The sequence below is a fragment of the Tupaia chinensis genome, unplaced genomic scaffold, assembly GCF_000334495.1.
Source record: "Tupaia chinensis unplaced genomic scaffold, TupChi_1.0 Scaffold000493_1, whole genome shotgun sequence".
Classification (NCBI taxonomy): Eukaryota; Metazoa; Chordata; class Mammalia; order Scandentia; family Tupaiidae; genus Tupaia; species Tupaia belangeri.
In genome coordinates this window covers 1,136,951-1,149,534 of record NW_006160005.1, presented here as the reverse complement: position 1 = coordinate 1,149,534, position 12,584 = coordinate 1,136,951, and the positions used below count along the sequence as shown (strand labels likewise).

General features: G+C 52.0%; 1 protein-coding gene across 1 annotated transcript in view; it reads right to left on the bottom strand.

Moving 5' to 3' along the window:
- NTN1 (netrin 1) overlaps positions 1-12,584 on the bottom strand; it is a gene marked incomplete at its 5' end in the record, with an annotated part of 253,366 nt that overhangs the window by 87,005 nt on the left and 153,777 nt on the right. Inside the window, one exon of the mRNA XM_006156427.2 lies at positions 2,563-2,751. Within this exon, the coding sequence (XP_006156489.1) occupies positions 2,563-2,751 (189 nt within the window). The remainder of the gene's footprint in view (positions 1-2,562; positions 2,752-12,584) is intronic.

Genomic DNA, 12,584 nt, shown 5'->3' with positions numbered 1-12,584 from the left:
GGAAAGATGTGAAACTTGCAAGAGATGCCTTTCCTCACCAACCAGGTGGCTGGATCTTTAAAGTCACACTTTGGCTCACCAACGAGAGAGCAGATCTTTTCTCACCAATCATGAAGCAAGGTCCTTCAGACAACACATTTCCTCACCAATCAAGAGACAAGATCCTTGAAGCACTCTCTTTTCTCACCAATCAGGTAGCAGGTTTCCTGAAGTGTTATATCTTTCCTCCCCAGCCAAAAGGCACCGAGAGTCCCAACCATTCCTGCCACATTACTTCAGTAGGCTGTGCCTGCATCTTTTTATTTTTTAATTTTTTTTAGCAGAATCCATCCTTATGTTTTCTTTTCCCAAGACTTCTTCTCTCAGGTTCCCACCAGGGCTAGGACAGCTGTCTAGAGCCGGGAAGGAAGACACGGCCACCTAGACTGGCCATAGCAGTGGGAATCATAACACAGGAACACACATTCAACAGACTGCTCCTGTCCCTCTGGAAGCCAAGCAACTGCAGGCCATTCCACCAGAGCGGCAGAGCCTTGGAGAATGGTCTGAGGTCCCAGGACTCTGTGGTCTCCTGACACCTCACTCTGAGCAATGGGAGGCAGCGCATGGTCCTTGTTACCACAGCAGCAGAAGGGAGAATGGAGATCAAGGCCCCACTCCTTCCCACTCTCGAGGGACACGCATTTTCTGCTCCGACAGTAGAAGCTACTGCAGCAGGAAATGTCAAGTGCCCTTGCTTGTATTTAGTAATGTTGCAGGGGAGGTGAGAAGTAGGCCTCCCCACCTTACATTAGTTGAGAATTCCAGAAAGTGGGGTTCTCCTGCTCCAAAATTTGGGCACAGGACTGTCCACCTGAGAAATCACTATTGGTTAAAATGTCTTGGCTGATCCCGCCAAGAAATGTGTGTGAGCCAACTGTTTACAAGACCCCTGGCCTCAATTTCCACTGCAAAAGAGCGACAACAAACACTTTGGGCATGGGCAAAGGGGCTGGATACCTTCCAACTACATTCTCTGAAAACCCAAAGCCATGGCTCCCTGGCCTGGCCCTGCCCACTGCCATCCTGACTGCAGGCATTTGAGTCCCTATGCCTGGGCCACTCTCCCATTCCCTGCTCAGTCTCCTAGAGGCCTCTCACCTGACACTGCTGTTTTCTTTGATGTGGAAACAGTCTGCTACCTTTCTGCTCAAATTTCTCTTGGCAACCACCAGAGGCAGCCATTAAGTCCGTGGTTCCAGAAGGAAAGTTTGCTTGCATCTTGGGAGCCACTTACCCATCCCTGCACTTTGGGAACTGAAGGGATTCCTCCTGGAGGAGATGGACTGGAAACCTGGAGTTTTGCCTGAGGAAAGTGTTCTGCACCAGCAGGGCTGACGTCACGGGCTCCATGCTCGGAAGGGCATGTGCTTGGTTGAAACTCTGCTGTTGCTATTTTGAAATTCTTAATAGTTTTTGAATAAGGAGCCCCATATTTTCACTTCACACTGCAAATTCTGTAGTCAGTCCTACACACAAGGGATCAACATCTGGTGGATTTCCTGTTGAGAAGATGATACTTAAACTTCATCCCAAGGCCAGGCAGCAGCCATAGAAGGATTGCTCTACTGCAGCTCATCTGCCATGGCTTGGGATCTTCCTGTGTCAGCGTCTACACAGACCCACATAAAGACCTGTCCACACTGAGTCACTGCCCAAGAGCCCTCGGTGGTAAATCTCTTCTTGGGAAGCCAAGCTCACGGCAGGCCCTAGATCCCAAGTTTTGGAGGAGGAGAACCCTACTTCCTGGAATTCTCAACTAATGTGGGGTGGGGAGGCCTACTTCTCACCTCCCCCCCAACATTACTAAATTTCCTGGCATTTCATCAGCTCCTCTGAGTCATCTGACCATTGCTTCATGTTTGTCAGTGGGAGAAAAACAAACAGCAGAAAGTTAAAACATTAGCACCTGCTCCAGTGGGTGAAAATAGAGGCTTCCTCTCTTTGCTGTTTTTGTCCTGAGAGGTAAAGCTATTTGCCCGTGGATTAAATGTTCCTGCTAAGCCCCTGCTCCCCAAACTGCTGGTGACTCGCTGCGCCTGTGTGTGTCTGTGAGCGTGCTATGGGGCAGAGGTGGGGGTGGGGGCGGTACGCCACGTCCAGAGAAGTGAGTCTTGGTGAGTTTGGTAAAAGAGAGTCCTTTGTCCCAAAGGTAAGCCGAGTGAACATGACTGGGGCCCCAGTGGTATGCGGCACACCTGTGCGGAGGAGAAGCTGGGAGGCGGAGGAAGGGAGGGGAGGGGAGGGGGAGGTGTCGCAGCCGCAGCCCTGCACCCTCATAGGGGATCGCACCTTCTCCTTTTCTTCTATGAGCCATGTCTCCATTGCCCCTTTGTTTTGGCTCATACCTCCAAATACCAGCGGGGCCGTGTGTGCGTGCGTGCGTGTGCGTGTGTGTGTGATGACTTCACTCTATGCTGATGTGTCTGGGGACCAGGAAAAGGAGCAAGAAAGCAAAGAGAAGGAGGACTGAGGTTCCCGGGAAGCCCGGTCCTGGCCCCCACCACGTGACCCTGCACCTACCTTTGCAGGCCTTCCGGTGGGTGATGGGCTTGCCCATGTCGCGGTAGTAGCCCTCCTTGCAGTAGTGGCAGTGGCGGCCAGCAGTGTTGTGGCGGCAGTTGAGGCAGACGCCCCCACTCTTGCGACCCGACAGCTTGTAGAGCTCCATGTTGAAGCGGCAGCGTCGGGCATGCAGGTTACAGTTACAGGCTGCAGGGGAGAGACAGGGAGAGGCTGTCAGCACAGGGGTGTTGGGAGAACAGGCACCCTTGGAGCCAGGAGAGACGCGGACCCTCAATGCCACCTTCTCCACCACAGGACCCCGGGAGGTAGACTGGTGCTCCAGGAGCTATCCCCTGGCACCCCAAGTTTGCACTCAGAAGCATTTATTGTCCACCTGAGAGTACCTGAACCTCCGTGGAGGCTCCTGCTTCCTTCTCAGATAGAAACTTCATTTACCTCAGTCTTCTGCCCCATCACATGCACACACATGCACACGCCCCATCACATATAAATATATGCATATGCCCCATCACATGCATACCACACATTTCAGAGTTAGGGGGGCAGCTGGCATCCTCTTTGTGCTCGAACCTTGCTTGTTATGGACTGAATTGTGTCCCCCTCAAAATTCTTATGTTGAAGCAGTAACCCCCCAGTACCTCCAAATGACACTCTTTGGAGACGGGGGTCTTTAAAGAGGTGATTAAGTCAAAATGAGGCCATGAAGGTGGGCCCTACTCCAGGTTGTCTTTATGAGAAGAGGAAATCTGGACAACAGAGAGAAGCCGGGGATGCACCCACACAGGAGCAAGACTTGGTGAGGACATGGACAATGTCTGTGAGCCGAGGAGAGAGGACTCTGAAGAAGCCAGCCCTGTCAACACCATGATCTTGGACTTCCAGCCTCCAGAACCGTGAAGAGTAACTGTCTGATGGTTAGCTCCCTGTCTGTGCACTTTGTTACAACAGCCTGAGCTGATCCATACATGGCTTCAAGGGATCCACCTCTACCCTCCCACACTCATTCTCTTGAGGCTCATGCCACTAGCCTAGAACCCACACCCCTTCTGCCGCCAAGGACTCTGCACTTCCTATTCCACCTCCTTTCCCACCATCGACCTACATGCTTCCTGGCCCCAGGATCCTCTGAAGGGGACTGTCCACATCCTCCTCTCTCTTGCCTCCTTCCCAGCCCTGCTTCCTGCCACCTATTCCCAACCTGTGCACATCACTCAGCATTCAGCACCTGTCCCCACTGCCCCTAACCCTTCCAGGGTCCGTCTTTCTCACCCTTCACCATCTCTGTGCACCTGACTCCCAATTTAGTATTTGCAGCTTCAGAGGCCATGCAGGGGCTCACAACTGAACCCACATGGAGACGGTCCTGGGATTGCATCCTGGAGCCTCCCTAAGCACACTGGGTGTGCATGTGCGTCCACAACCTGGGCTGGATCATGGCATGAAGGCCCTGTTGGAGATGTCTGTCTCATGGAAGAAACAAATCAAGAATTTTTTTTTACAAGTAAGTGACTGGACTACAGGATGCTTCCAGCTTCAGGTGTGGAGTCTCAGCATGGACCCAGGCATTCATTCGCTCCTCCCCATGCTGCCCCCTGCAGGCCACCCTCAACACTGACCAGAGCAGGACTCTCAGCACCACCTTCTGCTCACTCTGCACCAAGGTTTGACCTGTTCTCAGGCTAAGTGTGTTCCAAATCACATTGTATGCAGTTTCGAGAGGGACATATATCAAACACCATATACTTGAAATGCAAAAGCAGAAAGAAAAAAACATCACACTCCAATGCCCAACAACCACCGTTAACCAAACGGTCTGTCCTTTCAGGCTTTTCTTTTTCTTCTGTAGTGAGTCAGTGGGAAAGGGAGAAAGAGAGAGAACCCCCCAACAGAGTCTTGACACTTGACAACACAGGCTTCACCTCACCTGGATCCTGGGTGAGCACGTGCCTGGAATACTCAGGGAGGTCTCTAGACTCGGACCAGGAACCTTCCCACGTGGGACTGCTTAGCCGAAGCCACATTTTACCATTGCACCACTGTCTAGACCCTCTTGTCAGGCTTTAATTAATCTGTGCTCAGCTCTGGAGCTATTGAATTCTTTCCTACAAACATGGGTCATGCTTGTATACATCTAATTTTGTTTTTGAAATTTATTCATTTATTTTTTTCCATGAGAGAAAGAAAGGCACCCCAACATGGTCTTCATGCATGATCCACCCCCCAGTCTCAGCCAGTCTCAATTGTGGGCATCCACCCAGCATACCCAGAGAGGTCCTGAGACATGAACTCAAAACCTTTCCCAAGCGGGCCAGTTGCACTACCCCTGCACCACTGCCCAGCCCCTACATCTAGTGTTATGGCCTACTTCTGTAACGATGAACATTTTTAAATGTCAAACACCATTCTCCATCATTTTTGGAAGTTGTCTGGCACTCCATGGTTTTGGGAAGCTGCAGGTTCCCTGGAGCCTGCAGTGGATGCATTTAAAAGTGCAGCCTCCTGGAGCCAGCAAGTGGCATAGTGGTTAAGGTGCTGGACTCCCACATGGCTGGCCGTGGTTCCAGTCCCAGACCCAGTGGCTGAAAAGTCCTGCCAGTCACCTGTGCTGCAAGCCCAAAATCCCAAGAGGAGAATGGAGAAGGGATTGCAGTGTGAACCCCACCCCAAGGGGTGCTTTTTCATTTCCCCCGTCTGTCTGTCTTTGGTAAGTGCACATGCTTTATAACAATTTTTTTTTCTTTAATGAAGAAAAGAAAAATGTAGGCCTTCCCTACGTTGGCATGACCATGTTGGCTTCGGTTGCCAGTTCCTCACCATTGTAAATACAGGACAGTAAGCATTGCTGCACATACACATTCGTACCCTGCTCTAATTACTGCTGCATGGTAAATTTCTCAAGACAGAATTGCTGGGTTAAACTCTGGATCCAAACCACCAGAGTGCCCTGAAGAAAAGCAGACACTAGTTGACACCACCTTGGGCAGGCTATGAGAGCTCCTATTTGGACACGCCCTTGAAAAGAGTAACAGCACACATGGTATCAGCATTGCTTTTGCAATTTTTGCTAATTCATCTGAGCAAAAAGATGCATATGATTTTAATTTGCATGTCTTCGATGATAGGGAGGGTGTACATTTCTCCATGTGCTTTTCTTGATCTGTTTCTTTTTTGCGTATTGCCGGTTCATGCCACTTGCCTAGTTTTCAAATAAGGTATTGTTTTGTTTTCAGGCTGCTTAATGCTCTTACATATGATGAATTGTTAAAAAAAATTTGTTTTTCTACCATCCGAGTTTCAAATATTTTGACAAGTTTCTCATCCATATGTTATTTAGATTTGTGATTTAAAAACATTTGCCACTTTAATTTTTCTCTCTGATGTTATGTCAAGTTTCTTTAAATGTTCTTGCTAGAGTGACCCTGCAAATTGCTCATCCGTTAGTCACTCGGTTTACCAGCAGAAGAGGACAGGGGCTTTAGAGAAGGCGCTGTGTTCGATCCAGGAGAAAGACGGTGCCTACCATGAAGTGGAGAAGCCAAATTAAACCAGAGAACGACTCTCCGAGAGCCTTACCCGGTGTCCCTCAGCAAGTGTTTCCCAGGTGCAAAGAGGCTGCAGCTGCACCCGGCCTCCTGCCCGGACGACTATCACGCTTACGTGCACTCATGGTCCTTTCAGACTCACTGCCACGCAGGGGTGACTGGGGACAGCTCTGAGCAGCGAAGTGACCAACCTGCCCAAGTCAGCAAAACCAGTCAATGGGTGTCCCAGGTCTAGAACCCAGGTCTTCTGGCTCCTGGTTCACTGCCCCACAGGAGAGGACTCGCATCGGTGGAAGTAGCGGCTGGTCCACAACTACAGCTAGAATCTGGACCTGTCCTACAAGGACAGAAACCACAGGGCCTTGTGCATGGGCTGAGACAGGGATCTGGAAGGCTCACCCAGGCCTCACTGTCTCTGGCCTCCCTTGTATCAGAAAAACCTCATTGCAGCATCTTTTTCTATCTTTGTTTGTAAGAGAGGTGTTTGCTATAGGGCATGTGCACTTGCCAGAGAAGAGAGAGACAGAAAGTGAGAAATCACCCCCCTGGGTGGATGGCCATGCTGCAATCCCTTCTCCTCCATTCTCCTCTTGGGATTTTGGGCACGCGTGCCTACATGCCTAGTATGAGTTTCAAGCCGCTGGGCCTGGGATTCGAACTACAGTCGACCACATGGGAATCCAGTGACGTAACCATTACGCCATCTGCTGTTCCTGTAGCAGCATCTTCTGTTCTTCTGGAGCAGAGGCCAAACCATGTCTTCCTCTGGAAAGGCTCAGCCATCCTGCTCTCCCCATTGGGGTTACCCTACCCTGCGGGCCTCCCGTTCCCTGCCCAGCCTAGTATCTCTCTTTCAAAAGCACCTTACACCGACAAAAGGTCACACAAACAACTGGTCACACAAAAGAACACTCAGAGGCCGAACATCAAACGGCAGGGCTTCCCTCCCTCCGCCTTCTTGGAGCTGTCAGGGGACATCAAGTGGCAATTGCCCACTCTAGGACTTCTGCAAAGTATTTTACGGCTTGTTTTCTTTTCCCTTTGTTTTATTTTCTCTACACAAATGGAAAAATGCATCGGGCAAAAGCAGCTCACATCTGGATCCCTGGGCTCCTCGAAGAGGTGTCACCCAACTCCCCGCCTGTCCCCAGCCCCTTCCTCAGTGAGACACCTTAATCCCTCATGCCTTCCTGTTTATCTCCTGCTTCTCTCAGAGGCAAAAATATTGGGTATTAGTTTCATGATCGGATTTCAAGGAGGGAAGGAAAGGGCAGCTTTGAGAGAGTAGAGAGGTCAGCTCCAGAAGGGGGTGGGGGAGGCAGAGAAGCTCTTGAGGGACCGGCATGGGCCAGGACGGGGAGCCCTGCCTCTTATCCCTGGCTCCCTGAGCCATCCAGAAAGACCCAAAGCTCTGTGCCACCTTCGGCTATCACATGGGGACCACTAAGGGGCATCACATGCAGCTGCACCTCACTTCAGACCCTCCCTGAGTCATCCAGAAAGACCCAAAGCTCTGTGTGTGCCACCTTCGGCTATCACATGGGGACCACTAAGGGGCATCACATGCAGCTGCACCTCACTTCAGACCCCAGTGGAACGAGGGCAGGGAGCCCCGTCCCGCAGCTGCCAGGGAGAGAGTCCAGCCTTCCATTTTCCTCTCCCATTGAAAGGTCCTGAGTCTTACTTTAACACATGCCTTACCTCCCAGCATTCCTTAAGCCATTCTAAACCTCTCCCACTGTCCCGGAACTGACCAACCCCTCCCCACCCACCAGATCAGTTCAATTCAACACACCTTTGCGGAGCTCGAGCCTGGGCTGGCTCTGCCGCGGGGTACGCGCGGGCACAGAGAGGGACACGGGCGCTCTCAACTGCCCAGCCCCCACCCGCCCCATCTAATGGAGGAAGGGCAGGTGCGCATCACATCGGCAAACTCTGATCCAGACAGACAAATGCCCTCACCATCCTCTGGTTCACAGCGGGCCCTCTCACAAAGAAAGCAAGGGGGCAGACGGATGGGGTGGGTGGGACAGGCAGGTGGGTGCGTGTGTGGATGTGATGCCACGGAGGGAAGGACGGATGGGGTGGGATGGGTGGAATGAGTGGGTGGGTGGGTGAAGGGATGGCTTGGATGGGTAGAGGGGATAAGCAGGTGGATGGATGGATGTGGTGTGTGTGCGCGATGGGTGAGGAGGGGGCTGGATGCGGTGGGTGGGTAGTACATGGGAGGGTGGATGGCCAGGTAAGCAGGACGGGATGGGCGGGTGGATGAATAGATGGGATATGAGTGGGCAGATGACGGCTCGTTAGGTAAACAGGATGGATGGAATGGGGGGTGGATAGGTGGATAGGTCGGTAGGTAAGGAAGTAGAGAGACAGGCAGGGAGGCAGACAGGTAGGACAGACAGAGCCTGGACCACACCTGGACAAGCTAGGGCCTTCACATTTTCGCTGTCTTGAACTACTTTAAACTCATGATGCTGCTTTCATTTGTAGATTGAACTTTTTACTTGTAGATGTACTCAGGGAGCCTACCGGACTGTAGGAGAACCCACATCTAAGTGCTCCGGACTCCTCCCAGGACTCTGAATAGGGCCTGGTACAGAGTGGAGACTAAACCCCCAACCATCGGTTTGAAGTGTTTACCAAACCTAGGTGTTGGCTTTCCTCAAAAGACCCTGATAAACTAACTCCCAATCGCCCACGGCCGCCCAGGCCAAGAAGGCAGCCTGCAGACACAGGGAGCTGTATATGGACCCCGTCTCTTGGGGCCTCTGGCCCAGACTCCCCCACACCCCGTGCAGTTCAGGGGCTCTCAGAGAAACGGGGTCCTTTGGCAATGGGCCTGCCAGATGCTCTGGTCTCAGCCCAGAGCTCTCCTCCGTCCTCCCGCATATGGCATCGTCATCTCTCCCTCCCAAGGCGATTCTTTGACAAAGTTGCCCACGTTGTCTCCCAGCATAGTGAGATCCCGGACTAACGCGTTTGCAGCTGACTGTTTAAAACAGCCAGCCCACATGCGCGCCACCCACAGGCTGGGGTCTCAGCCCTGGCCGCCTGAGCACCGGGCACACCTTTCCGGGATCTGTAAGGCTCAGTGGCATGTTTGGATGTATCCAGGCCACAGCGGTGGGTTGAGGTATGGCAGGTACTTGAAGTCTGGGTTGAGCACTGTCTCTCTCAGCAGTTCCTGTTATTTATGTCCACGCCTGCTGGGTAAGGCCCCGGAGGCCTCCTCAACACGCATATTCTTATACCTTCCCTAGGAAGTGATGGGGCGGTGGGTTTCAATCCAGGCAATATTGACATTCGTCAATGTCCACAGATGTTTTTTTTGATTGTCACAACCGGGGAGGGAGGAGCAGCTTACATCTAGGTGACAGAGACCAGAGAGGCTGCTCAATATCTCACAGTGAACAGGACAGCCCTCTGCCACACAGTCAGCCAGCCCACATGCCACAGTGCTCGTTAGAGAAGCCTGGATTCAGAATAAGCTTCGTTGCGGCAAGTGGCGTAGTGGTTGAGGTGCTGGACTCCCACATGGCCAACCGCGGTGTGAGTCCTGGACCTGGCGGCTCGCTTTCTCACTTTCTCTCTCTCTCTCTCTCCCTCTGGTGAGCACACATGTCCTAAAGCAAATCTAAAAATAATAATAATAATAAATAAAATTAAGCAATTCTTAAAGAAAGAAATATTTGAGAGTTATTTTTCAGAGTTTGAGGTAGTTCGTCCTTCCTTTTATTTATTCCTTTGCTACTCAATTTAGTATATTATTTATTTAGAAATGGTTGGACTGTTTTTTATACATTCTAAATATTCCACCTCCCAGTAAGTGTCTTTCCAAGCCCAATGTTTCGGCATCTCCTGAAACAGCTGAGCAACCACGGCCTCCCCAACACCGGGCTCCTGGCAGCACCTGTGGGTCATTCTGAGCTGGGCTCTCCCGAGGCTCCTTTTGGGACAGGCGCTGAGGCAAACGTGGCCTAAGTATTTCTTTTTTTTTTTTTTTTTTTTGGGGGGTGGGTTTTGTTTGTTTGTTTGTTTGTTTTTTGCTATAGGGCGTTTGAGCTCGCCAGAAAGACAGAAAGAGACAGAGAGATAGAAAGCGAGAAATCACCCCCTAGGGGGGTGGCCACGTTGCAATCCCTTCTCCTCCATTCTCCTCTTGGGATCTTGGGCACACACGCACACGCGCCCGGCGTGAGTTTAAGCCACTGGGTCCGGGACACGAACCGCGGTTGGCTACATGGGAGTTCAGCGACATAGCCATTATGCTAACTGCTGGTCCCCTGGCCTAAGTATTTCTAGGACTCACGGCCTTTTGTGTCTACAGGGGAGCTGGGCATAAGAGAAATGGTCATAAATATAGATGTATTTACAAAGTCACCAAAGCTTAGATCGCAGGTTTCACTTCGTTACTGGCAAATCCCGCAGTGCATGGATTTCTTTATGCGGTCAACAAGTATTTACTGAGCACCTACTGCGTTCTGGGCTCTAGACAGAAGGCGAGGCACTGCAGTATAACCGTGAGCAGGGCAGAGGTGGTCCCTGGCCTGGCGGACTCTTCAGGAACACCTGGGTATGATAAGGTTTAGTTAATGCTGCTGCCACTGCTGCCTCACTCCAAGGTCCACCACCATACCCCGAACACAGGGCTTCAAGGGTGTCACCAGAGAGGTCAACCAGCCAGAGACCACACAGTGCTGTGGGGAAAAGACTGGGCACGGGGGCGGGATGGTAGCACAGGCTCACCCTCATGGGCAGGTTCTGGGTTTGCGTCCAGAGACCTCGCTGAGGACACACAAGCCTGTGCTCTGGGGCTGACTGAGGCCGGGGGTGAATAGCAGCGTCAGGGCCCTGTGGTGGGTGCTGTCTGCCTCTTTTTTGCTCATGGAAGAGGCAACTCAATATACTTTAAAAGAAGGGGGAGCAGCAGGTGGCTTGATGGTTAAGGGTGCTGGACTCCCACATGGTCGACTGCAGTTCAAGTCCTGGACCTGGCAACTTGCTTCCTCACTTTTCCTCTCTCTCTCTCTCTCACTCTGGTCAAATTAAGATAAATAAATAAAGTTAAATAAAAAGAAAAGAAAAAACACTGGGCACTACTAGGTCTAAAATCATCACAAGGGCACAGTTTGGTTCCCGTCAAAACTCAGGTTTGCCCTCATTTGGAGGTGCCTTGTGTGGACGTAAACACACAGGGAGAAAACACAAACCACTACTGACACGCATGACCTACGTATGTCCAGGAGAGCCGGGAGGCAGTGGTCAGTCCACGGTGGGCATGGCGGAGCCCATGCAAGGACAGGATGTGCCAAGGAACGCTTGGGGGGCCCCAGAAGACACGTGAGGGAAGATGTGGGACCTCACAACGGAAGACAGGGCCAGTAATGACATCCCCAACAAGACCTGCTCCTGCATGACCACGCGTTCAAGAGCTCACGGCTCCCTTTGAGAATGCCAGTTTCTGAGTCAGGAGGACACGGCGGCTGCAGGGGACATTGCTACACCCGGCTCTCCTGATGCAGCACGGCCTCTGGCTCCTCTCGGGCTGGGGTTTTCTCTTCCCTTTTCTCTTCTCTTCTCTTCTCTTCTCTTCTCTTCTCTTCTCTTCTCTTCTCTTCTCTTCTCTCTCCTCTCCTCTCCTCCCTTTTTTCTCTTTTCTTCCTTCTCTTCTCTTCTCTTCTCTTCTCTTCTCTTCTCTTCTCTTCTCTCTCTCCTCTCTTCTCTTCTCCTCTTCTCGACTCTTCTCTTTTCCTTCCCTCTCCCCTCTCCTTTCCCTCCCCTCTCCTCCCTTTCCCTTCCTCCTTCCTTTCCCTTCTTTCTTTCTTCCCTCCCTTCCAGAGACACGCCCTCACGTTGCCCATACTCCAATTTATTTTCCATATGGCTCCAGTCCCGGCCCCCCGGCTGTGGACAAGCACAGCAGCAGCCCCTGGGAGTCTGCAAGGAATGCAGACCTCAGGCCCCACCCCAGACCCCACCATCATTTACACAAGGTCCTCCTGTCCCATCCTCCCGGTGGCTGGGGTTGCAGGCATGCACCACTACACCCCAGCTCTTTCGAAATACTGTTCTGGCAGCCACATAGAAGGGAAGGACGCAGGTGAGCTAACGATTATTGACCAAAACCAAGGCCGGAAGGTGGCCCAGCAGTAAGCTCCCCAATGCACCCCACAGGGGCAGGCCGCCAGAGTGTGCTGGGGCCCTGCACATGCTGGGTGTGCACACACAAGACCACGATGCCGGCGGGCTGAGGCTTGGATGGGTCGTGGCCTGGGGACCCCGTTTGGGGTGTCCCCCCCTTTCATGAGAGAAAGTCTCCAGGCAAGAGGAGAGAAACTGGCCCTGGGCTGGGAGGCCTGGGTGTGGCCACTCCCTCAGCCATGTGACTCTGGAGAGCCCATTTGACCCCTCTGAGCCTCTGTTTTCTCAACTGAAAAAAAAAAAAAAAAAACTTGGGCCTAAGTTCTTTCC